Raw genomic sequence first — 25,066 nt, forward strand, 5'->3', positions numbered from 1 at the left:
AATCATTATTCTAAGATTTTTTTTTGTTTTTGAAATAAAAAATCATGATTGTCAAAGTTTCACCTCAAGCATCTTCCTACAGAATAGCAAATTGATTAGTACAAATTTGTTAGATTTTTCTGAAGCAAAGTTTGCAAGATATTACAGGACAAACAGTGTCGTATTTCATAAGTAAGACTTAATGGGTTGGGTTAGATTCTAAGCACAATGATGTTCATCACCTTTCAGTAATAAAATGCTGCTATTCAAAAAAGAAAAAGATTCTAAGCACAATGCTTACTCCATTCATTTGATTTTTGTTTCTTTTTGAATATATATGACAGTGGGCGCCTTCAAATTTGCAGTCAGTTAGCGAAGAAACAGTAAATCGCTATTTTACTGAGGTTGATGATCCTCACTGGGAAATTCTACGTCTTCCTGATCGACCCAACTTGGTTGATGCTCTGAAATCCAAGATGTGAGCAATTTGGCTGACAGACCACAAACAAAGATTTGGAGTATTGCAACATCTTTTAGTTTAATTCCACAACTTTGTACCTGTACAAGTAGATTTTAGTAGGAAACATCTGCAACATATGTAGTGCCTCGTATGGAAGACCAAAGTGAACAAGCAAGGAATAAAAGTCAGCTCCAGCCTTTGCCCAGCAGGTACTGGGTAGTGAGCTCCTTTTGACTGTGTACTCGTAGGTTGCTCCTGTCCGATCTTGCCATGTCAAGAAAAGGGACCCCACCCTTGTGGAAACCTTCCAAACCTTTCTATTTTTAAAATAAATTTTATGGTGAAACTGTGCTAGAACAGAGAATCTGTTCTTAATTCTAAGCCATTTGTTTGCTTCAGAATCTGAAGTTGATCTGGTAAGGTAAGTCTTCTCTCTTTTGGTCATCCATTTCCTTTTTGCGATCGAATATGAATTGATCGTTATGCCCACCATACAAGTTTATTCCTTTGTTATCATTTACATTTTCCGTGTAATATATTGCTTTTTGCATTTCTTTATAATTCCTCTGTTAGATTTCTCATAAAAGACCAGAAAAGTAAAGCGAAGCTATAATCTGGAATTCTGGATATCATTTTCTTGTTCCAGTTTTCTCAATCTCGACGTATATTTTGTTGTCCTTTAGTATCTGATATATAGAAAGAAAACAAGGATTATTTTCGTGCTGAAATCTTGATTCGACCTTTTTTCGTCACCTGGATGGAACCTCACGAAGCATGATTCTTTAGAAAGCTTATATTAATGCTAAAATATTCTGAACAGAATGTATGCCTTTTTGATGGCAGGAGAAAATGTCCTTTCTTCTTGAATTCTTGAAATGCGCTCTGTGTTGTGAAGACGAGCACGTTGATGGTAGTTGTGAGGATGAGTGCAGTGATGTTAGTGACAATGAAACCTCCTTCAGCAATATTTATAGTACAACTAGGATTTATAACACATTTTCTAGCTGGGTCTCCACTCCTAGTTCCTCCATAGACGAATCATCTTCAGTAACCAGAACTCGCAATTACCCACAGCATTACTTAAATTCATCTCTCAGTTCATCGCTCTTGAACCCAACCAGAAAAGAGTCAACATGGCAGTCCAGGCCAAGTGATGTACCTGTTGAATACAGGGTAGTTCTAGGTTCAGAGACAAATAATCCTAGTTCAATTGGATCATTGTATCTTAAGTCTGTGGACAGAATTTATCAAGTGCCTCAGAATCCTAGGAGTTCTGGTACATACAACATTCATTCATCTCCAACTCCCACGAAACCACCTCAGTCTTCAACTAAGCTGATTCTCGCTCCTTGTAGTCCATCGCCATCATCCCTTAAACCCCCAACATCTTCTCCTAAACCCCCCGCATCTTCAAAACCATCTCCATCATCTCCTAAACCTCCAACGCCTTCTAAACCGTCTATGTGGTCTCCCAAACCCTCTTCATCATCTTCTAAACCAAGTTCATCCTCCTCCATGCCATCTTCATCTTCTTCTAACCCCCTTCCATCCCTTAAGCCAACTCTATCCCCTGTACCTTCTTATTTTATCGACCAGCAAGGGAAAGGAAAGTATACTTGGGCTGATCCAAAGGATACATTACCTATTTACAAGATTCCCAAGGACATTGAGGACTTAATCAAGAGAGATATTGTGCCTGAAGTTCTGGTTAAAGCCTTGTCTCCTTCAACTTACCAGGATTATTTTGCAGCTCTTCTCTATGCTGAGGACTACTACATAGAGGTAAAGAAAACAATTGCCTTTCATGAAAAGTTCAATAATCCAATTCTAACTTTTCTATTTGTCTCTTTCTTTTAACCTTAGAGACTTCATCAAAATTTGTTTTGTGTAATTTATGTCACTGATTTATTCATGTTGAATGTTTTGGTGTGGGATTTAGCTGGGCTGAATCTACTTATAAGACTATTGTCCTTAATTAAGCTATGATCTATGATAAACAAGTACTCAACATAACAAGTAATGATTGAAAGCTTGCAATGGGCTTCTTGTAGCTTGAGTTGTAACCAGTCTTTTGACTAATTTAGAATTGCCAACCTTAAACTCCAATCTTTTTGTATCAGAGCAACTAGTGAGGACTGAAAAGTAGTATTACCATGAGACGCCAGAGTTGTGAAGTGTGAATGAAAAAAAAAATACAAAGCAGTAAAACTATCTCCACAAACTATCCAAGTTGAATGCATTAGAGTTTAGTATGAGGGCTCATAGGCATATTGATTGATTGGGCTAAATATTCTGAAAATTACTTGTTAGGCGCTTTACTTAATGTAAAACAATTCTTCCAAAAGGGTAATGACCACGCAAAAAAAAAAAACAAAATTTAGAAAAAAGAAGAATGGTTTTGGCAATGACTGTCATCTGTAAAACTCTGAACATTGCTCACAGATAAAACTTGCTTTAGGTTACAGTCCTTGGCTAGAGCTGATAGAAAGTAAATCAAATTATTAGAATTGCTTTGTTTAATGAGAATTGTTTTTGCCAAAAGAACTATGTTAAAACAAAAATAGTTGAATTTGTTTCTCTTGTATATAATGCAAGGATATCACCTTATAAGGTTGGTTTCCTAGTTTTGTTGCTTAATTTTCTCCTCCACAGGACCCTACTGGACCACTTTTATCGGATATAGGATGTACATTGGGCTGTACACTACCAATAGATCCCAAAGAGACTAATTTGAATAATACATGAATAATAAGTGCAAAATGCTATTGCACCTCAATCTTTAACTTTTGCACTTCAGAACTTTCTTATGTATGACATAGTTTCATGCTTCTCTGTATGAAGTGATGGAAACATTTTCTGTTCAGTCTCATGGAACAGTGTTTTTGCATCACAATTCAAGATTTTCAAGAAACTAATGAAATGAATGCTTTTGTCTGAAACAGAAATGGAGCAATTTTGAGTTGATGAATGTGTCTCTGGAGTTGCATCCAGCGTCAATCTATCAGAAGTCAGGCCAGAATAAGTATTCAAATGCAAGTAATGAGATGGATAATAAAACTTTTGTAGTATTTAAGGTTGATTCTCTTTCTAAGAAGCGGCCATTTCTTCTGTCAAGGGACTTTGTCTTTGCACAACCTTCCGGCAAAAAAATTGAGCCATTTCAGGTTTTGCCTCCTATTCTTGCATTATTCTGTACCATAATATATCTGACTTTGATAGATTAAGAACTATTTGATTCCAGTTCAAAAACCAAGTACTAATCGTTAAGCTTCCAAATTACCTATTGTTCTTTTAATGTCTGGATTAATCAATGTTTAGCAGAATGCATTGGGATAAGCATCTCACATACAATGGCATGATGCATATGGACTCAAGCCGACAGTGTGTTTACTACTAAATTTTGCACCTTAGCTAACTTGTCTATCAAGTCATAATTGGGGGAACCTTGGCATCTTGCCTTTGTTGCATAGTCTAGATATTGATAATATTCAGGTGGATGTCTTCATGAACAAGAGCATCATGCTATGCAACCCAATTTCTTTTGCACCTTTCTGAGAAATCCTAATGACAATATAATTTTACGTTCATCTTTTATATTGATGATGTGCTGGTGAAGTCAATCTTTTCTGCTTCATTTAACCAATGATTATGCTTGGTTGATTCCGTCACATATGCGAAGCTCCACATAGAACTGAGAAAGACCAACCCTTGTCTTTCTTCTGTATTAATGTTCTTAAGTGCTTGCAGGGTGTTATATATCGGGTGGTGAAGAGCACAACTATACTAGTTGAATTTGAAGTGAAATTTCATTCTCAGCATGATCCAACCTGCAGATATAACATTAGGTTCTCGTTCAACAGAGTCTGCTTAAAAAGGGCTCACCAAGCAATTGCAGCTGCATCTACACCTGCTCCCTTATTCCAAAAGTTCCTCTTCCCTAATTCTGTCTCCCAAAATCTCATGCCTACCTCAACATCTTTTCATCTTTATAACCACAAACTTGGTCAGAATGAAAAGTCAGCAGTTCGTCGTATTTTGAATTTTCGAGGCCCTCCACCTTTTCTAGTAAAGGGCCCTCTCTGCGCAACTTGCAATGATGGTTCTAAATCCTTTTCAAAGCAACTTTCAAGAACTGGACTGGTTATTAAAGAAGCAGTGCTCCAAATTTATCAACGCCATCAAGGGTCTAAAATTCTTGTCTGTGCACCTATTAATAGCACATGTGACATGATAATGAGAAGCTTGAATTTGGAAATTCCAGTGTCAGATATGTTCAGAGCCAATGCTGCATTCCGGGAGAGGGAGGGGGTACCTATTGACATCCTCCCCTCTTGTCTTTATGAAGAAGAAACTGATTGTTTTACTTGTCCTTCACTTACGGAGCTAAGGAACTTCCGAGTGATATTGTCAACTTTCATTAGTAGCTATCGCCTGTATGATGCAGGCATAACTGCTGGACATTTTAGCTATATCTTTTTGGTGGATGCTTCGTCAGCTACTGAGCCAGAGACAATGGTGGCTTTGGCTAACTTGGCTGACGAGTGTACAACCGTTATAGTTACTGGTGCACCCGGAAATCGTTCAACCTGTGTCCGCTCAGATATTGCTAGGCAGAAGGGATTGAGAAGATCGTACTTTGAAAGACTTTGTGAGTTGGGTCCGTACAAAAACGATAATCCAATGTTCACAGCGCAGCTGGCAAAATCAGTCTCCTGAACATTTCCAGGCAGCTCTTTCACAAGTGGCTACTTAATACAGTGAGTGCATAGTGAATTATCTCATGTAAATTGATACCTTCTTTACTCTTTAACATTTGATGTTAACTTAGATATAGAAATTTTGCAAGCAAGTGATGTTGGTTTGGGGTTAAATAAATTAGTTTTTTGCCATGAAACTTTTGGAATGAAACAATGGTTTGAGCTGCGCCTCTCTCAAATTCAAAATTGCCTCTCCCTCTTAGCAAATATTACAATACAACAGAATACCCACTTCTTGCTTACTCTTTTACATGGCACACAAACGACCTGTCTAATACCAGCAACCTCCATCGTGAAGCATGGTGATAACATTGATAACAGAACAATGAAAAATTCATCCCTCATTCAGAATAAAACATGAATGACAGATGAGTAACCATAATATTTAAGTCAAAAAGTTCATAAATTTGCTGCCTAACCTAATGAGCCCAAAAAAGAAGCAAGACTACACATATTTCCCTCTGTATTTTGGCTTTGATTCTTTACTGACTTTCAAATCACCCGATTCAACATCTGCTGGACTGAAAACGGAAGAGTGAAGATTACCATTTTCTAACCACTTGGTATGATTCTCCTTGAACTCCAAATGTTTTATCCTAGCTGCCAAAGCAAGTTCCTCAGTGTATGAGGATGTCTTTACCATGGAGAGTAAAACTCGACCGTATCGTGAGCTGAGTATCTGTTCAGAAGTGGCAACCAACTTGAAACATGGATGCTCTGGGAAATGGTCTTCTACAGAATCATCTTCTCTCAACACAGGATAGAAGAAAACAAGTCTGCCACCCATTACAAGCATCCTAGCAGCAAGGTCGAGCAAATCATGCACACACTCAAGTAAGCTATAAGGTGCAGTTGATGGTATGTGGTCTGCCCTTTTGTCATCAGGAACAGTGTAAGGGCCCACAACCCCCTTAAGCAATTTTCGGCCACCAGACTTGCGTCCACCCGCCCGAACTCCATATGGAGGATCACAAATTATTGCATCAAACACCTATGTAAAAGCAAGAAAGAAGACTTAAAAATCATAACTGACTCATTATGATGACTATAGAAAATTAAGCAAAGATACCAGCTACATGCAATGTATGTGTGTGTATTTCAATCAAATCAATACCGTGAGGACAGAGATAAGGAATCATAACAGTAAAACAAATTTAGAAGAAGAAAAAAAGCTAATCAAAGACGACCTACCAAATTCAAAACAATTAAAAACACACTAACATATTCAACAGGAAGCAATTTTACAAGAAATTACCTCCTTCAATCCATGACGCCAAGGAGGAAGATTGTTATCTGCCCTCAACAAAGCAATTGGCATTGGCAATCCATACTACAAAAAATGCAGGAGCAAATAAGCATATAATCTCATGAAGATCTATTGCAGATAGATGAATGAAAAAAATAACAAAAATTGCTGATATGTTGCACATTCACCTGCTTGAAGTTGCTCCAGACATTACAGTCAGGGCCACGCCCGTCGCGCACTACTCTGATGTCAATATCTGCACCCTGAACAAATTCAAGCTGTTGTCATTACACAAAAGTTACTGCACATAGGTTGCTCATACGATTTCCAAGAGAAGACCATCAGGTAAAGAATAATTCAGAATATAGCAAGAAAATACAAAACCATTGTCATTGCTCCAAAGTGAGCTGCAGAAACAAGAATGCTCCCCGTGCCAACAAAAGGGTCATATACAAGTTTCCCAGGTGCAGCCTGTGCTTGATTGGCCATTAAGAAAGCCATTTCTGCATCCATTGCTGTTGGGCCCAGATAAGTTCGGCTTTTCAATTGGTAAGTGGGTATAAGCTTCCTGTCTGCTCCACCAACTTCCCTACCAAAAAATATCCGCCTTTGTACAACCGGTGGAAGCCCATTATTAGTTGCATTGTCATCAGTTTCCATGAGCCAGAAATTGTGATCTGGATTCTTTAAATTAACTCGACCCTGCAATTATGTTGATTAGGATTTGCCATTAGCAGAAATAATAATTAATAAAGAACCAACAGAAACTAATTTGCCTAATTTTGCAAAACAAGCTTGTCCAATTCTCCTTCTTTTTATTTCCAACAATAATCTTTTTCCTATTCTTACACGCCCCAATTATGACTTTACTGATCCAAATACAATCAAACTTCATGATCAATAAAATCAAATTCAGAAACAAACCTTGAAAGGTATATATGAGAGTCCCCAAATTCGTTCTTTCTGTTCATGAAGACTCATAACCTTCCCAAAGCTATCAACAGTAATCTTAAACGTACTTTCAGACTCCAAATATGGCAACTTTCGTTCATCCGGATAGCTAGTCACAGCCTCCTTAAGTTCCTCAAAGCTACTTCCTTCTCCCCAAAGTTCATAAATTCCCTTCACGAGTATACCTAGAATGTCCGAAAAAGAATGTCTCAAATTTCAAAAATGGAAACACCATTTTATTAGTGAAAGGGGAAGAAAAGGGAAGAAAGGAACTAGAACTTACTTCGGTTTGCGATGTTCCTGGCGACATCTTCGGAAGGTAAATTGACGAAATGGAAAGGGGAGTCAGGGTGGTGGTGTTTGGGAAGCCGCCATTCTAAAACCCTGTTCCGGGTTGCGAAATCTGGGCTCTGTTTGTCTTCAAAAGCTCCAAACAGGTCAGCCAGAGACTCAACTTCCGGTTTCCTGTAATCCAGCAATCTGTGGTAAAATACACATAGGTACCACATGGGGTTTTTTTTTTTTTGTTATGGGATTTGGAAAAAGTTTTGCCTAAGGACAAGGAGGACGAAGAAGGAAAGGAGAAGTGGAGCAGAGAGCAAGATTGATTGAAACCCAAAACCCTCTTTCTTTTCCATAAGAAACGATATCGTTTACAAGTTTTTAGTTGGACACGTGAGAGAGGCATGGGAAAACCTCGAACCAACCGGAATGAAACAAATTTCCCTTCGCCTTTGGCTTTGGCTTTTAGGAGTTAAGACACCTTATTACGTTTGCGGTCTTAGCAATATTAGCTTGATTTAAATAGTACGTTTGCTATCCGACATTTCTTGCGAAATGAAACAATGTGGAATAAAAAAATTATTATTTTAATATTTGATTGGAAGAAATAATTTTAAAAATAAATAACGAATAAATTATAAATGATAAATATATTTTTTATTATAATATATAATTATTTTATTTTTAACTACTTATTTAATAATTAAATTTTTAAATATTTTTTATAATTTAATTTTAAAATATAAAATATTAATTTTTAGCTTTTAATTTTTAGTCTTTTTTTATTTTTTTTCTTTTTTTATTGTTGTATTTTTATTTTTTATTTTTTTTTCTTATCGATTGGCTATTGGAGATGTGGTCTGCATAATGGAGTTTCAATCCGATGCTCCTTACGACTAGATATGGTGGGAAAACGCCAATCAGCGCTTCCAGTAGCTAGCATCGACGTCGCCGAATGCCATTGCCCTCTGTTGAGAGACTCTAGAGAGAAGGAGAGAGATAGAAGATGGCTAGAGATAAAGAAAATGTGAAATGAAGAAAAGCTAAGTTATATATGATGTAGTTTTTTAATTAATTTAAGGACAATTTCATTCAACAAAATTTTTGACCTATTCTTCCACTATTAGAATAGCTATTATCGAGGTTTTCCTTGGTAATAGCTATTCAAAATTTTTCAAGAATAACCATTATTCGGAATAACTATTTTTATGAAACAACCAAGTTATTAGAAGGGGCTTAAGAATAGGGAAATGATTATTCCATTCTCTAAAACACGTTGTTTAAGTTATTGGGAAAAGCTCTTTTTTCTTTTTTCTTTTTTAAAGTGTTTTTGAGCATCAAATGATTAAATTTTTATTTTCATTTTTTTTAGATATAAATTTATCTTTTAATTATTTAAATATTTTAGATTTAAAAATAAAATCAATCCTTCATATCTGGAACAGGAACAAACAAAGCAATTGAGGCAGCATCAAATCCTCTTTTCCAGAGATCCCCTTTCCCTTTCCCCATATCTGCAATTCTTCATATCTTGGGGAAGGTCCCGTGTACAAATGAAAATCCACGATTATCACAATTTTCTAATTCCTTGGATTCAATTCGATTATATTGTGTATTCTTCACAGTTTAAACCTCGGGCATTTCTCCCATAAAAGTTAAAAGACCGAATGAAAAAGATCCCAACTCAAAAACAACAGAAACCAATCCTTTCAGGAGCATTAAGTCATCGACTCAACTCTGTCAGGATGATCGACAAGCTTATCTATATCATTAAGGACCATATCACTTGTGCCATGAATAATCACCAGCAAACAGAGTCGATCCAAACAGCAATTTTTAGTATTCTCTGCTTCCAGCAAAGAGACAATAGCATGGCCAGGCCCCCTTCTGTAATTACAGTATCTAAAGCCCTAGTTACAACCCAGGTATCAGTGGTATTCTATACCCAGCAGCAAGGTAAAGTGTAACAGACCCATATTTTAACTCAAAAAACATATCTAATAAATGGAAGAAAACCTATTTTTATATAATTGATACCCATTTCATCTTTTACATGTGAGATCCGTGACATTTTATCTCACTCAATTGTGTAACGCTCTCTGTAGAGACGCTTACATTAATCCAAATCTACCTAGATCTTTGTATCCATTATAGAAATCTCGTGCAACGTCCTCTATAAAGGAGAAGGACTCTTACATTAATCCGAATCTACCTTGACCTTTGTATCTCTTAAGGAAACCCCATCAATGAAGATTTGGATTGCTCTAATCCTAGATATCAATCAGATACGAGGAAATCAAACAACATACACTCTGCACCTCTAAATTTTTAATGGTTCGGGTTTAGGGTTTAGGGTTTAGGGTTAAATATACTCATTGAGTCCCATCTCTTCAAAGTCTCGGTTCTAAATTGTATATCATATGATCCTTGTCTAAAGTTGGTTGGATTATTAGACAAGCAATTGATAGAGAGAAGGGGAATTAGCTACCACAATCTTCCCTATGATCCCTTTTTTTTTTTTTTCTGAGAAAACAGTGACTACAACAACATGACTTCTCCAATTTAACAGAACAAAACATTCAGAAATTAATTATAAATACAAATTGTTAGAAATAGAAAAGTATGCACCTCTAAATAACAACATTAATCTCTGTAAATTCTGAATGGAAATTCTTGTCAAGCTAAAATGGTGGAAAAATCATCATCCCTACCTGCCACCTAAAACAAGCCCAGCAAGAAGATAAAGTTGACATCACCAGCAATGCAGTACTAAGCAGTCCTTTCCCAGCAATCTTTAGAACTAATAAAAATAAGATACTGAGGATCACAGAATTCCTAATTTGAAGGAGATAATTGCTTCAATTTTGCTTGTAAAATTACACCAGCTTCATCTGCTAGAGTTTTCTTCTTAGATGCAACCTACATGTTCGATTAAACAGTTCCATGACCAAAAAAAAAAGGAAAAGAGAATTAATCATTAGCAATTAACAAAAATCCGAACAAAAAAACCATGTTACAATAGTAAGAACAAAGAAAACCTAATCTTGTATACTAAAAGCTGAGCAGCAGCTTAAACCTAATCTTGTATACTAAAAGATGAGCAGCAGCTTAAAAAATCAAATAGATAGCTGAGCAAAATGAAAAGGAAATTCATCCCAGCCAGGTCAATTAAGCTTGAGTTCATTAATTATACTATATATGCTTTACCCCAAGAGAACAGCATGAGTGTCATCCCGCAATGAGAAATTACAAACACATATCCAGGCACATGTATGACATGGGACTAAAGCAGGAGAGAGAGTGACCCTTCCTTTTCCAAAGTCAGGTTTTCCATCTAACATTATAAATTCCACAAGCTGTTAAAGCAATCAAATCTAAGGAACAAGTACCCATCAACTTAAACCATTACAATCAATAAGACTCTTACAGTTTTATACTTCTCCACAAAAGAAAATGGGTTAAATGGCAATCAAAATCTCTTTTCTTTTTTAGTATGACAAGGATACCTCAACAAGTTGATCGAAATTGGACTTCAGTAAGTTGATCTTACGCTCGCAATAATCTTTTCCTTCAGCCATCGTTTTCTGGAAAACAATTGCAACATAAAACAATCAAAGACAAAATTAGATCATAGTGCAGCAAGCTCAAGCATTGAAAGCAGTAAAATCAGGGACAAATTCGTCAAATCAAGAAAAAATAGAGACCTCAACGAAGTATCCGGTGCCAATATCAACGAGAACTTTGTCGGCATCGTCGAGGGTCCCCGGAACATAGAGCGAAGCAGTGAGAGGAACCAACATTTTCTTCCCTATTTTTTGAGAAAAAATTTATTATATTATATTATATAAAAGAAAAAAAATTAATGATGGTTGAGGGATGGACCTTGGGGGCGGAGGGAAAGGTCGTGGAGAGAGGTCGAGGCAATCTCGAGGCGAGCGGTGGCGGTGCGGATGTTGTTAAGGCTGTCTTGTAACAGATTGACATCAACATCGGCTTGTTCTTTCACTGCTTTGAGCTGCTCCAAGCTCATCTTCTCCATGTCCCCCATTCTCATCACTTGCTGTCCTCCTCTTGATGACGCCATTCTTTGCTTTTCTTTCTGCCGACCCTCCCCACTCTTTCTCTCTCTCCCTATAATAAAACCCCCTTTTTGGTCCATACAGACTTCCCTGAATTAAATCCCAACAGTTGGCTCAGCATCGAAAGCCCCTATAGCTCAGTGGTAGAGCGTCAGTCTTGTAAACTGAAGGTCTGTAGTTCGATCCTGCATGGGGGCAATGTGACTGTTTATTTTGTTTTTATAATGGCATACTATAACATAGAAACGAGAAGTAGCTTTCCGGTTATCGTTAAGGCCACTCAGTTAGGCCGTCTCTCTTATCTGTTGATGGGCCCTAAACTCCTAACTATTAAATTAAATAAATATGAAAAATCCCCCATTGCATGTGCTCTCCTTCAATTTTGCTAAATGAGCCCACGAGAATGTGCAGGTGTCCCAACTACTCTGGCCCAAGCCCATGAATGAGAGGAAAACGGCGGTAGAAGGAAATTTGGCTGTCTCAAATCCAAAATGCAATTAAGATTGGGATGCTCCAAACATAATAAGACTATCCCAACTTTTTCAACAAGGCATTTAATCCCAAGGGACCCCATCAATTATTGGGTCCTGACTCTTTTGTTTTGCAATAATTAATAGGGAACAAGGTACAAATATTTTGTGGAAATGATGGATGGTTTTTCTACTCGTTTATCTCTCACTAATTGTTTTTTTTCCTCTTTCTGCCAAGACTTGAGAAACCCTTTCGCCTGCATCTCCACTGCCATATCCAACTTTCTTTTCCTGGAAACTGCAAACTCCTTACCATCTACCTTTAGTAAACACAAGCGGCCACCATCTTCCAAGCTCTTTTGACAAGAAGTCTATTTCAAATCATTAGATGGCCAGTTCTCGGGAACTGAAAACTCTGCAATTGCCTCAATGAGAATGCTTGTTGCAGCACTTGATGCTCGTACGCAGCAGTACTACTGCTAATTAATTGGCATGCCAGTAAAAGCTCATAGATGCACATACTAAGCATGCCAAATTGTACAATTACCCAAACATTTACCCACAAGGAATTTCTTTCCTGCTGTATGTGTTTGTTACCGCCCCTCAAGGCACCAGAAAGAAGAGGAATCATGAAATTATTATTCAAGCATATGCAATGAAGGTTCGTAATTCTCAGAAATTCAGTTATGTTGCACCAAGCAGCAATATATGGCGCGGCAAAGTCATTAAAATCCAAGTCACACAAGAAATATAATGTACTAGTTAGTGCCAAATAGTTCCCAAGGACAAAATCTAGAATCATAGCTAGTTTTAAAGTTGTATCCTTTCTATCATCAGAATCAAATAAACCAATTCTAGTTTCTAATAATGTTCCAAAATTTGTAATGATTGCATTGATGAAGTTTCGACACCCTGTAGATATTACACAGTGATCAAACTTCTAGCAATAATTTTTGTTAGTTACAGCCAGCAAGAAAAGACTGGCATAAAAGTTGTCATGCCAATTATTATACCTCTGACCCAAACTAGCAAATCAGCAGATAGGACATTCACCATTGAACAAACAAGAGTGAGAGCAAGTTATGGAAGAACATATAAATCAAACACAACTCAAACATTGCATAGCAGAAATGGAAATAGTTAGTAGCAGAACTAAATGCATTATTACATAGAGAATGATGGTAATGGTGGCACACAAAGGAAAGATTGGGCAACAGAAAGTAAAATTGAGAAAAACAGATGGGTCTTTTATTCACACAACAGGCACCCAAAACAATCCACTTAAATACATGAAGGACACATTATTTGCACGCTGATAAATCTAAAGAAATGGCTAAGAATACAGCTAAATTTTTCCAAAACAGAGGCCTTACAGAAAAGGAACCAGAGCCTTTATCTTTCACACAGCAGTCTCCTTTGAGATCATGTGATGAACATAGACACTGAAAGCAGAAGAAAGAGGGCCAGATCAACCCACGTCCATGGCATATCATGAGCTACGCATTTAAGAACCAGTACAAGTTTTCCTGCTCTGCTAGGCTTTACAGGTAGCAGCAAAGAAACTAACGATTCTCAAACACCATTAGCAATAAAGGGAATTCCAACATATTTAGGGAGACCATACATCCACAGCATCAAGCCAAGCATAGTATTATCCAGAGCAAATTCCCCGGCTTTCAGCATCCTGGTCACCCCAATTTTCAAACCCAATTATCTGTAAATCGATCACAATCCACAACCAAGATTCAACCCACTTTGCACGTTCACCATTGCTATATCATGACCTATGGACGAACTCGCCAATGCAAAAAAGCAATGAATTCTTCAAATCCAGGTTTACAACCTTTTTCAACATGGGAAATGAACCTCCACGGTTTCTTCAAATCAGAAAGAAATCAGCAACTCCTTGCACAAAATCAGAGAGCACTAGCATTCCATTTTCTCAAAAAAAATCATTAAGCAAACTTGACTAATCACAAAAGAAATCCCCAATTCTGGAAATCCCCAAATGCAGCATGCGGCCAGTCGCAAAATCTCAGTCACCAAAGCCCTAATTCTTGACTCCCCTCTCCTCCTCCAACATAAACCCTCAGAATCCTAAATAATTGTGAACGCTGTAAAACCCTAATTAATCATGAAATAAAAGTGCTACAGAAAAAAAAAAAAAACCCTAATTTGAATCCATTCATCATCCGTACTCCAAACTCCCCAATTGTCCCCCCTCAAAACCCTACTTCCCTAACCCTAAAATTCCAACTAAAAATCATCTTCCACATCCACACACACAAAAACAACAACCATACACAAATATTTATAGAATCTATATATTCATATAAATATATATACTCCCAACAATAACAAGAGTAAAACGGTCCACCCAAATTCAACGCGGATCCTCGTCTCTCCGACCCGAACCCCCCGGAGCACCCGACAACGAAGCTAACAAATTCAGGTGGCCAGGAAGATAATTCCCAACCCTCGCCGCCGACGCTTCTCCCATCGCTTGCTGTTGCTGAACGAACAACGCAGCGGCAGCTGGTTGCTGAGCCGCCGCTGCCGCAGCAGCAGCCGTCTGTACCACCATCTCCGGTGGAGGCGGAGGCGCGAAGCTCCATACTTGACCAAAGTCGGGCCTTGCAGGAACAGCCCAGAACCCACCCGTACCCGCGGGTCCCACAATGGACCCCACGCCTGGTCCCAACGAGACCACTCCGGAATCGTCCTTTCCGGCGTTATCATCGTCGGCCCTTACGCGTTTCCCTAGTATAAAAGGGGTGGGACCCAGCAGAGGCTTATGATCCAAAGAAGAAGACGAAGTCGTCGACGATAAAGAAGTTGAATTAGCTCCGCTGCGGACGGAGACAGACACGGTCGAGAAGCTAGCGGGAGTTGTCCCCGTCCCGGTGGCGGCTATGATGGAAGGCTCAGCTTGGCGTAACAGCCATTCAATAGTCTGACCATCGGATTTGTGACCCAACTCCCGAGTCAACTGGAAAACACGAGCCGCACAAATGATAGGCATCCTGATTCTTCGGCCACGACCATCGACTTTGCTGTGACGATCTTTGGAAGGAGGTTTTTTGACGACGAGGGAACCGTTTCCTGGCGCTTGTTGTCTCTGAGGGTCCATTATGGCTCCGTTTGTAGCACCACCCTCTGAATTTGACATGGGTTAGGGAAAATAAAAATACCAAAACAACACTCTTACTGAAACCTACCTTCCCTTTCGTTAGCTTTTCTTTTTTGGCGCTTCAAACCCAAAAAAGATTGTCTCTGCTGTTTCGGGTTATTGGAGATTAAAAGACAGAAGGGAAAAAAAATGAAGAATTGTGAAAGAGGAAGAAATAGAATTTTTACACAGAGGGGAGAGAGAGAGAGTGAAAGGAGAGGTTTGGGAGGGAGCAGAGTGCTAATCATTGAGCGGCAGGAGCTGGTGGAGACAGGAGGGAGGGCACATGGGTGGTGGGTCCCACGGTACACATCCCCCACAGCTCACGCCCCCGCTTTTGAGCTCCTCCTTTCTTTCCCATTTTCTGTGTTTCCATCCCCACGCGCCTCCCATCCATCCCCAAGAGGAATTTAAGTGGGGGTAGTCAGGGAAGAGGGGCCCGCTTTCTTTTCCGTACTTTTGAATTGAAGGTTCCAGCTACGTGCAGTAAGTTGATTATCCATTTATCTTTAGCCACGTCATTGATTAAGGTGATTACAATCGTCCCCCTAGATTTCATGGGGTCTGTTTGGTGATTGATTCTAACCCAAAGTTTTTCCTCTTTTTTTTTTTTTCGTACTTGATTTGATTCTAACACAAAGTTTCAATATCGCCCTTTCGCAATAATACAAACAATTACTCACAGTTGAACTAATTAAATGTTTACTTAATAGTACTATTTTATTTTCTTCTTTTTTTTTTGAATTTTGGGTGCAATATTTCTACTCAGGTCGTATGACTATCCTTGTCAAAGATAAAGCAAGCGAAGTCTTGCTGTCTTTCCAACCATACGATGTATATCTTTGTTGATAAATCTGTTGGATGTATTGGGAGAATTGGGATTGGGGATTCAGTGTTAAACCTATTTAGTGTGTATGTGTTGTCTTCCCTCTCGTGGCTTTGCAGGAAACAGCAATCATAAGTTGGTTGTGGTTGTGGCTGTGGATGTACTTTAAGACAACCAAAATATTGATTTGATGCAAATGCTATTTTCATTGGATGATGGATTTGTTATGACAAACAGCAACATTATCCTCCTCTCCTAACTATACCGCTACTATAATCATCCACGCAAATCATTATTATCCTACAGCCTACGTTAAATTCATTACCCTTTTAATTTAATAGATTTTAATATCCAAAAAAAACCTAGAAAGTGAATATATATATATATATATATATATATATATATATATATATGTATGTATGTATGAATGAATGTATGAATGAATGGTAAAATAACATTGAAACATCTTTAGATAAAAAAAAAATAAAGAAAGGGGAATATTCAATTTGGAAATAACAGAAAGACAAGACTTTATGAAAAAGAAAATTCTAAACTTTTTTAAGAGATTCTAGACATATATTTCAAAGAATCGCTCTTCAACTTAATCATAATTGGCCAATGCGACGCTCATCATTTAGGTCCAAATTATTAAATTTAAGATCAAAAGAAAAATATCTAGACTTACATTTAATGTCACGCTGCATAAAAGGAATGATAAAAATCTCATATCATTAGGGACAAATTTAGGATGAGGTAGTAAGGCACTTGCCCTTATTGACATCCTAACATCTCTTTGATTATGTTACAAAAATACTTACAAACTTTCAGCTCTTATTGGGATTCATAAAAAATTAAAATATTTATATTATGTCATTACAAATATTTAAAATATAATTATTATAAAAAAAAGTTATTTACTTTTCAAATTAATAGTTTGTATAATATGTAAATAAAAATAAAATACAGATTTTATAATTAATTTGTTAATTGATATGAGATCCAATATAACTCTCAAGAATTACAAAACAACCAAAAATAAAATATATTTATAAGTCATAAAATTATCTTTTATCTCACCCCTAATTTTTTCCCCCTAAAAAGTTGTAAAGCACAACAAAAGAAAATGAAGAACCAGTAAAGAAAAATGACAGATATAAATAATTTTATGAAAGAAATGTCAAGAAGCAAAGGGTGGTGCCACTTTTTTCTTTCAAAACTCGAAATATTCAAGTAATTACTTTCTTTAGACTTTGATAGCTTATGATTATGATAGCGTCTTTATTTATAATCTGAAATTTTGAATATTGGTAAAATAATTTGGTGTACGTAGAAAAATATTTTGAAAAAATATTATTAATTTTAAAAGGAGATTCTTTAATGAATGACTATTTAGTTAATATATAAAGAATACATTTGTAATTTTGATGGTTAAAAATTTGTACAATACTATCAAACTTTAAGGTCATGTTTGTTATTTTGTTAGGAATGTGATTGCTGGTTATATAATTGTTGGAGAGATAACTTTATAGCATTTAATATAATATTGAAAAGTGATGGTTGTAAGGAATGTAATTGTTGGGATGATTACATTGTAAGGATTATATTGTAATGTTTACTTTGAAAACACTCTACTAGCAATGTAGTGTAAATTTACAAAATTATCTTTGTGTATGAAATATAAAGTTGAATAAACTTATTTTTTATTTAATGCAAATTTTTAACTTTTCAACTTTATCCTTTTAAAATAATAAATAATAAAATGACAAAATGATATAATATCTAAATATATAAAACTATTAAATATTATATTTTTAATAAATAAATATTCATTAAAATATGTGAATAACTAAATATGCTTTCTGATTCCACAGGATGGAAAGCACATATTCATGGTCCATAGTCAAAACCCAGTTCAAGTTTTCTCTTGATGTGCCTTCTCAAGCCTAACCAAAAGAGAGAAAAAATAAAAAAAGATAGCTAGGAATTAAAAGAGTACCGCAAACAAAGAACTAAAAAAGGAAACCCAATTTTTACTATCAGACCCTTTGGAGAAAATAGGGAAAAGGGAGAGAAAAAGATAGATGAAGGAGGTGGCATGGAGTCCACGGGACAAAATTTCACGATTTGAATGTGATTTATGAGGTTCAGATACTAGGCCCATGTTTATCTCCCACTCTAAACTTAGACATTTTTATCATTTGATGGGCAAAAAATTTATTTTGTGTACTGAATTTGTAATTTGTAATATTTCAATGATAAAATACTACCGAAATGTGTAAGTAAGTAACTAGGCTTTCCAGCGGCAAGAAAGAATAAGAAAAAGAAAAGAAAAAAAAACAAAAGAAAGGGTCTACAGCAGAGGTGAGGACAATTTGCAATGACAATCTCTCAACTATTTTGCAATGACTTTATAATGGGGAAAACTTTTCCATGTCGAAATTGCAAACCAAACATTGTAAAAACTTTACAATCATTTAAATTGCAGAGAGTGTAGAGAACTTACACCATACCAAATGCCTCCGAAAAATCTGTAAAGAACATTTGTAATGAATTATTTTTACATAAAAACAAAGCAATTTTTGTTACACTTGAGTTTATTTGTATTTATAATTATCATATACTTAATATAATATCATATAGGAGGATTTGAATCTGTATGAATATGCGAAAATATTTAAGGCCTACACCATTTGTTTTGGTGTAAGAAGTTACTTATAATATGTGTCATAAAAATCACATTAAAGATATTTAATTTTTTTTATGAAATTAACATTTACAATTTAGAAGTGTTAAAATTTATAATTAGGTACTTGACTCAATATAATAAGAATATGTATTAAATGATTTAAAGAGTGTGTTTTAAGGTTATCTTTTTTAAAAAAAATTAATTATATCAATAAAATTGTGTGATCATATGTTAATAAGACATTAGGTTTATTTTTATTTTTTAAAAAAAAGACATTAGGTTTATGTTAGTAATAAAGTCTTTAATACAGACAAGAGAATAAAATCTCTAATTTATATATAGGAGTTAGTGTCAGAAATCCTAAATCAGTAAAAAAATAAAAGAGATCTTGGTTTATAAATAATGGTCTTTCTTTTATAGGAACAAAACAAAAAAGGATACAGTCTAATCATTATTGGGAAGCGCACTCCTATAACATCATTCATCAATAGGTCCTAAGCTCCAATAGGAGGAGAACCAAAACTAATAAATTCCTCACCCAAAGAAAAACCTTTATTAGCCATAAAATCTACCAAGGCATTGCCCTCTTGAAAGACATGACGAATAACAACTTCCCATTCACAATGAAGGAGACCCTGAGTAGCTTGAATCAAGTCCAAGTTGAAACATTGATGAACAAGAGCAGAAGTAATGGCATACCCAGCAAGTTTTCTGTCAGTTTGAAGATCAATCTTGTGATGTCCTAGGTCCCATGCAAGACAGAATCCCTGATATATACGCCACGCATTTCCCAAGGCAAAATGCAAATCGACCTTGCCATTTACTTGCAAAGTTTCAAAGAACGTCACCTACTATCGTAGGTTCTATAAATCAATGATAGAAATCGTTTGAATTCAAAAGAAATCCACCCTGACGGAGCAGTGGACCAACTAATGAGAACTTTTTCTCTTCAGTTTGGAGAGATACCCACACACCCAAGGTTTTTTTGAACAAGAATGTCCACATTTATCGATTAAGCAACATCTATAAGAGGGCGTGTTCTCCCATCCAAATATCAGTTCAAAAATGTGTCAAGTGACCATCGTTAATGGCCGAACAAATATTCTTCTTAAAACTATTTCAAAGGCGACTAAGAGATGCTCAAAGCGTAGAAGAACTTGTAAGATATATATATTTGGGAACTATAAAGGAACATCACTTAATAGGCATGCCTTGTATGTTGGAAGTTTAAATCTATGACAAGTGATATCAGAATTTATTTAATTTTTCATTAATATGAATCTCATGAAAAATATTAGAGTCGAGGAAGACTCGGATCAAGATAAGTTTTTTTCTTCTATGAGTGAAAAAGTCAAACAACGAGAACGTTGTATAATTGGATGGATGAGAGTAACACATATCTCACATTTATAAGAGATGCAATATATCTTGAATTTTTAAATAAAATTTTTTTTCACCTAATAGGTATATTTTTTAAATTGAAAGTATAAGTCATAACATTAAAACCATCTCCAAAAAATTTTCTTTAATAAAGAAAGAAAAAAGACAAGTTTGATTCTTAATTATTAAAAAATTATAGTTATAAGTTGATGGTATTAAAAACAGTTTTAAGAAGAGAAAAGAAAAGGTGAGAGGGTGGGGGCAATAAGTGGATTCATTGCAACTAACACCTAATGCCCAACTGAAACCGGTGATAATAATTGAAGGGAATTTTTAGGCTTTTCAAATTTAAATCGTAATGCCGTCATCAATCTTTTAACGACATTTTGTTTTTGGCTTTGCAAACAATTGACGGTTAGGGGTTAACCGCTGTAATTCTGTAATCCAAACGGGGCGCAGTCAATGATTTTCCGGGATTAACGAACAAATCCAAAAACCAAAAAGTGGCGTAATGCCATTCGTCCAGGAATCGAAAGAATTATATATATATATATATATATTGGAGCAACGTGATGCGCGCGGAAGCGTGATGTGCATGGGGGTGTGAAGGCGCGTGAACAGGTAAATGGCTTTAATGAAGTGAGTCAGTAAGTTAGTCAGTCGTTGCAAATTGACATCTAGCCAGCTGTTTATTTACGTAATTTGCCACTTTTCCCAAGTTTAACAACAATGAGGCCCCTGTTTTTAGCGACAATGATTTGTGGGAGTATGTCTTGCCGTCGGTTGAGGCCCTCCGAGTTGTAGAATTTACGTATCCAACGGATAAGGTAGCCACTTGCATTTTATTATTGTAGGGCATGTTTCAGGTTGCCAATACACACACACTGACACTGAATCACTGGATCACTTGTCTACTAAGGACCATATTGTCTTTTCGTCACATGTTCCATTATTTGTCTTTTTTATTTTTTATTTTTTTTAAAAAAAAAACATTTTTCCTCTTTGATTTTTTATGGGCAATTGCTCCGAAGAATCCAAACGAAATCCGTCCGAAAGAAGAAAATTTTGTTTGGCTTTCTCAAATTTGATGAAGTAATGATATGCTGAAGCCATGAAAGAAATAATTACTCCTTGACTAATATCAGTAATCGTGAGTCGGAAAAGGAACAGTACTGCCCTGGACAGCACTTTATTACTCATATATTACACGGCAGAACCTACAGCATGGGTGTTGGTTGAATGGGGACTAAGCTTCGGGAAGGAAAAAGAACATCCCTACCTACCAAATTACCTGATAGGTAGCTGACAAAGCTTTTAAGATGGCAAAAGGGTGGTCAACTCAATCCTACCCTTTCTCATCGTACAACGTTCTAAAACCAACTGCATGTAAAAATGACACCGAAATTCGACCTCTTCCTAAACCATTTTCCTAAACTGTTCAATTAAAAGACAAAATGCCGTGCTTTGTGTCTTTAAGCATATGACTTGGACATCATTTTTACTTGGTTGTCCGGGAATGGAGTTACGTCCCTAGACTTAATTAAGTTTACATAGAATACAACCTCTTCCATGCAATGATTGTGACATGCTTAACATCTGGGATCCCTTGCATGCTTCTCACCTACTGCCTACAGCTTCCTATTTTATGGCATGGATATTGTAATACTCATAAATTTTGTTTCAAATTGGTCATAGTTGGGGCCTATGAAGATCCACTCACATGAACAGACACAGGCACACTTGCTCTTTGACCTCCCCCACCCACAACCCCCCAAAACCTAAACCAAAAAAAAAGAAATGCTAAGATTGGGTTTCTTCCGTTTAATCCAATAAAAACTAATGGTTGGGAGTCAAAATTGGGGACCCATTTTTCCTGAGTAGAATTTAAGCACACCATTTTAGCAGCAAACACTCTTTAGATTACCTCGTCAAGTTACATGGGCCTGATGTGGGCGGCACATGGAAAAAAAAAAATAGTTAGTTAAGCTAAGGTCATGACCTTTTTCAATTAACTAATCATAAAAACTTTAGCTAGGAAGCTCCACCCATTACTTATCGGCGTAAATGATATCATTTCCTGATTGATTAAATACCAATTATCAGTAAATGTTGGCGGAGGTAAAATACTTTTTTATTCCTTTTTTTGACTCTTACACCCAAAATTTTTTTTTCAATGAGTAGATCTTTTGAGATCCGTATAACGCGTTTTTGACGGCAAAACTAATATATAATAAAATTTAATTAGCACACGAGGGGCATATATTCCCTATCCTAATTACGCGTTTAAGGTATTGCTTTCATTAATTAATCTTCAATTATTTGGATTAATATATGGCTTATATATTTTTCCCCCTAACCACTACAGTATATAATAATAGTGATAATTAGCCCAAATGGCAATGGACAATCGTGCCAAAGATTTGCTGTACTTTTATCACAAATTGATTACATCTATTTCTTTAAATGTTAATCATGGAACATTCCATAGTGAGCCCATTATACTAGTTGATCATGATCTTATTATTATACAGTGGCAATTCCAATTATTTTAGTCCCATTAAGAGCCCAAAACCTTAATTAAATGTATAATTCTATCCTTGCACAACGGTTCATGGTATCCCTGCCATGTTCCTCGGTTGATATGGTTTTCTTTTTGTCGAAATGGTTATTCTTTCTTTACTTTTATGTGGTTTTGCTCTGTTTGTTAAGCACGAATAGAGTGTTGCAGGCTAAAAGACAAAAGCGAAGGAACATACAAAAAACAACACATAGGAAGCAAACAGCTTGGAATCTAGATGAAGGGCCATGGCCAGAGTCAAATTTTCACCACTAGTTTTTGAGAACCCAGGTGAACCAAAATAGCTGCAAATATAATATGTATATACACACACTGAGGAGATGATTCATTGGAAAGATCAAAAGAAACTTAAAAACAACTTTTTCTTTTTCTTTTTACGCCTAAATTATCCAGGAAAGGTGCAGATTTATTGTAGTACATGGCTCAAAAACTCTCTCCAAAACTTGCAGTACTTTTGTCAGGGAAAGTGTGGTCCTCCTAATAAAGTGCAATTATCCTAATAAAAAGGCTGCCCGTGCAATCAAAAGCACGTTTAACACCAGGTTTACATTCATTTGTTGCGTTACCAACAAACTCAAATTGTGATCCCTGATCTTGAAATACAGTAGCAAAAGCTCTTGAGAGAAAACTGAACAGAATATCACCTCCTAGAATTTACCGTACATTGAGCACAACATCATTGACATCAATCAAAGCTCTCATTCTATATGAAAGATTAAAAAGAGAAAAGCATGAAATTTTGCCAAGTGGAAAAGTTGAGCCTTTTATATTTTCAAATCCCAGAGCTTAAGCTTTTCTGATTAGTTTATTTGATGTTAGCTGAAGAGAGAAGCCCCTTTTGGCAGCATTGTCTTGAAAAGTTGTACACTTGTCTACTATGGCATTGACTGTTTTCATGGAATATACATCTGAGGTGAGAGACTCTTTTTATGATTAGATTCCTTATTATTTCTTCTCTTTATAGTTATTTTAATTAGGGGCTGCTCATGCTTGTTCTCTTATGATAAAGAGGATTTTGCCTTTTCCTCATTGTTGGACCTTACATTTTATTTATCATTCATAAATCACAAATTAAGAAATGTTTTCCCATAAAAATGAAGCACAAGGTTATTGGTTAGACTCTAAATTGAGCAAATTCACAAGCTCCATGTTTTCTTAGCAATGAAGTCTTACTTTGTTTTCAAAAAAGAAAAAAAGAGTAGTTGATTTAAACAAATATAAACTTGTATGTTATAAAACTCAAATTGGGACCAAAATCCGAATGAAATTGACAGTGAGAGTGCCTTGTTGTGTAGTACCAGCTGTTTATATAAGCATTTAAAAATAAATGACTTAGATTCCCTTTCTTTTCGTTACTTAGAACTTACTAAAGAAACAAAAGCAATAAATGGGAACTCTAAGGAAAGACCCTGAAATGAGCTAAATAAGGGAAAGAGAGCTAAGCGAAGCAATTTTTTTCTAGGAAGGGTGAAACAGTGATTTTGCTCCAAACTGTGTGTCGAAAAGTGCAGAAGCTGATATAAAAACAGGCCCACATGGGTGATTCTATCATTACTCTGCCAAAAAAGAAACAAGTGTAAATGGGCGATATGGAAATATAATAAGTTGGTGATGGAATAGGAGACATAGTAGCAGCCACAAAATCATCAACATGTCAAACAGCTGGAGCCCATCTCACCTGTTTTTGGAGCCATTAATGAAAAGGACTTTGCCATTGGCAGGGTATATCAATTCTCTCATCAACTTTTTCTCCTTCAACAAATTTCAAAATACTTGATGCAATTGGATATGCTTATGTAAAACACCAATGGCAGGATGACACATCACTTGTATACAACTATGCCCTAATCATTTGCCCAGACTGTGCTCTGCGGAAAAAGAAAATTGTTTTTTTTTTTATAGATTGGGTAAAAGTAACGCTGAATCCCTTGATACTCTAAATTGGGATTTGAGAGGATTTTTTCTTTACTTGGGTGCTGGTATCAATAGGGTCAAAAACCTCCTAGTACAGACACCAGGATTTGAACCCTAGGCTATAGGGCTACCTGGTCAGTGGCCTGATGACATAAATCAGGTAATTCTGCCTCACTGTAGGGAGAGAAATGCAAGGGGTTCTACTGGATTATGGCTACCCCCTAAAGAAACAGACAAATCATTGTAATTATCCTTGGAACACTCAATATTCGCTAACGTGGGAACTCCG

At 36.2% G+C, this 25,066-nt stretch overlaps 4 protein-coding genes and 1 non-coding gene across 5 annotated transcripts; 2 read left to right on the forward strand and 3 right to left on the reverse strand.

The window, feature by feature from the left end:
* Nucleotides 31–5,366, forward strand: LOC18608469 (probable RNA helicase SDE3). Its single transcript, XM_007043188.2, has 4 exons — nucleotides 31–860; nucleotides 1,283–2,221; nucleotides 3,382–3,603; nucleotides 4,187–5,366. The coding sequence occupies exons 2-4, from the start codon at nucleotides 1,289–1,291 to the stop codon at nucleotides 5,153–5,155; spliced, it is 2,124 nt and encodes a 707-aa protein (XP_007043250.2). The 5' UTR covers nucleotides 31–860; nucleotides 1,283–1,288; the 3' UTR covers nucleotides 5,156–5,366.
* Nucleotides 5,415–8,031, reverse strand: LOC18608470 (tRNA (guanine(10)-N2)-methyltransferase homolog). The gene is made up of 6 exons (XM_007043189.2): nucleotides 7,677–8,031; nucleotides 7,367–7,578; nucleotides 6,827–7,144; nucleotides 6,631–6,705; nucleotides 6,452–6,526; nucleotides 5,415–6,187 (listed from the first exon to the last, which is right to left on the reverse strand). Exons 1-6 carry the CDS (start codon nucleotides 7,900–7,902, stop codon nucleotides 5,642–5,644), a joined length of 1,452 nt encoding a protein of 483 aa, XP_007043251.1. The 5' UTR covers nucleotides 7,903–8,031; the 3' UTR covers nucleotides 5,415–5,641.
* On the reverse strand, nucleotides 10,211–11,808 carry LOC18608471 (probable prefoldin subunit 5). The gene is made up of 4 exons (XM_007043190.2): nucleotides 11,558–11,808; nucleotides 11,380–11,483; nucleotides 11,182–11,259; nucleotides 10,211–10,594 (listed from the first exon to the last, which is right to left on the reverse strand). The coding sequence occupies exons 1-4, from the start codon at nucleotides 11,757–11,759 to the stop codon at nucleotides 10,511–10,513; spliced, it is 468 nt and encodes a 155-aa protein (XP_007043252.1). The 5' UTR covers nucleotides 11,760–11,808; the 3' UTR covers nucleotides 10,211–10,510.
* Nucleotides 11,881–11,952, forward strand: TRNAT-UGU. The gene has a single exon. It is a non-coding gene; the product is annotated as a tRNA-Thr (tRNA).
* On the reverse strand, nucleotides 13,446–15,789 carry LOC18608472 (transcription factor TCP21). The gene has a single exon (XM_007043191.2). The coding sequence runs from the start codon at nucleotides 15,391–15,393 to the stop codon at nucleotides 14,608–14,610; it is 786 nt and encodes a 261-aa protein (XP_007043253.2). The 5' UTR covers nucleotides 15,394–15,789; the 3' UTR covers nucleotides 13,446–14,607.

The sequence above is a fragment of the Theobroma cacao genome, chromosome 2 (genome assembly GCF_000208745.1).
Source record: "Theobroma cacao cultivar B97-61/B2 chromosome 2, Criollo_cocoa_genome_V2, whole genome shotgun sequence".
Lineage (NCBI taxonomy): Eukaryota > Viridiplantae > Streptophyta > Magnoliopsida > Malvales > Malvaceae > Theobroma > Theobroma cacao.

Excerpts from the sequence above, each read along its gene's own strand:
- LOC18608469 (XM_007043188.2), top strand. The coding sequence starts at position 1,289 with ATGTCCTTTCTTCTTGAATTCTTGAAATGCGCTCTGTGTTGTGAAGAC. Across the intron at positions 2,222-3,381 it reads CTGAGGACTACTACATAGAG|AAATGGAGCAATTTTGAGTT; the intron begins GTAAAGAAAACA and ends TGTCTGAAACAG. Across the intron at positions 3,604-4,186 it reads AAAAAATTGAGCCATTTCAG|GGTGTTATATATCGGGTGGT; the intron begins GTTTTGCCTCCT and ends AAGTGCTTGCAG.
- LOC18608470 (XM_007043189.2), bottom strand. The coding sequence starts at position 7,902 with ATGTGGTACCTATGTGTATTTTACCACAGATTGCTGGATTACAGGAAA. Across the intron at positions 7,145-7,366 it reads TCTCATATATACCTTTCAAG|GGTCGAGTTAATTTAAAGAA; the intron begins GTTTGTTTCTGA and ends ACATAATTGCAG. Across the intron at positions 6,188-6,451 it reads GGCGTCATGGATTGAAGGAG|GTGTTTGATGCAATAATTTG; the intron begins GTAATTTCTTGT and ends GCTTTTACATAG.
- LOC18608471 (XM_007043190.2), bottom strand. The coding sequence starts at position 11,759 with ATGGCGTCATCAAGAGGAGGACAGCAAGTGATGAGAATGGGGGACATG. Across the intron at positions 11,260-11,379 it reads GCACCGGATACTTCGTTGAG|AAAACGATGGCTGAAGGAAA; the intron begins GTCTCTATTTTT and ends ATTGTTTTCCAG. Across the intron at positions 10,595-11,181 it reads ATTTCGATCAACTTGTTGAG|GTTGCATCTAAGAAGAAAAC; the intron begins GTATCCTTGTCA and ends TCGAACATGTAG.
- LOC18608472 (XM_007043191.2), bottom strand. The coding sequence starts at position 15,393 with ATGTCAAATTCAGAGGGTGGTGCTACAAACGGAGCCATAATGGACCCT.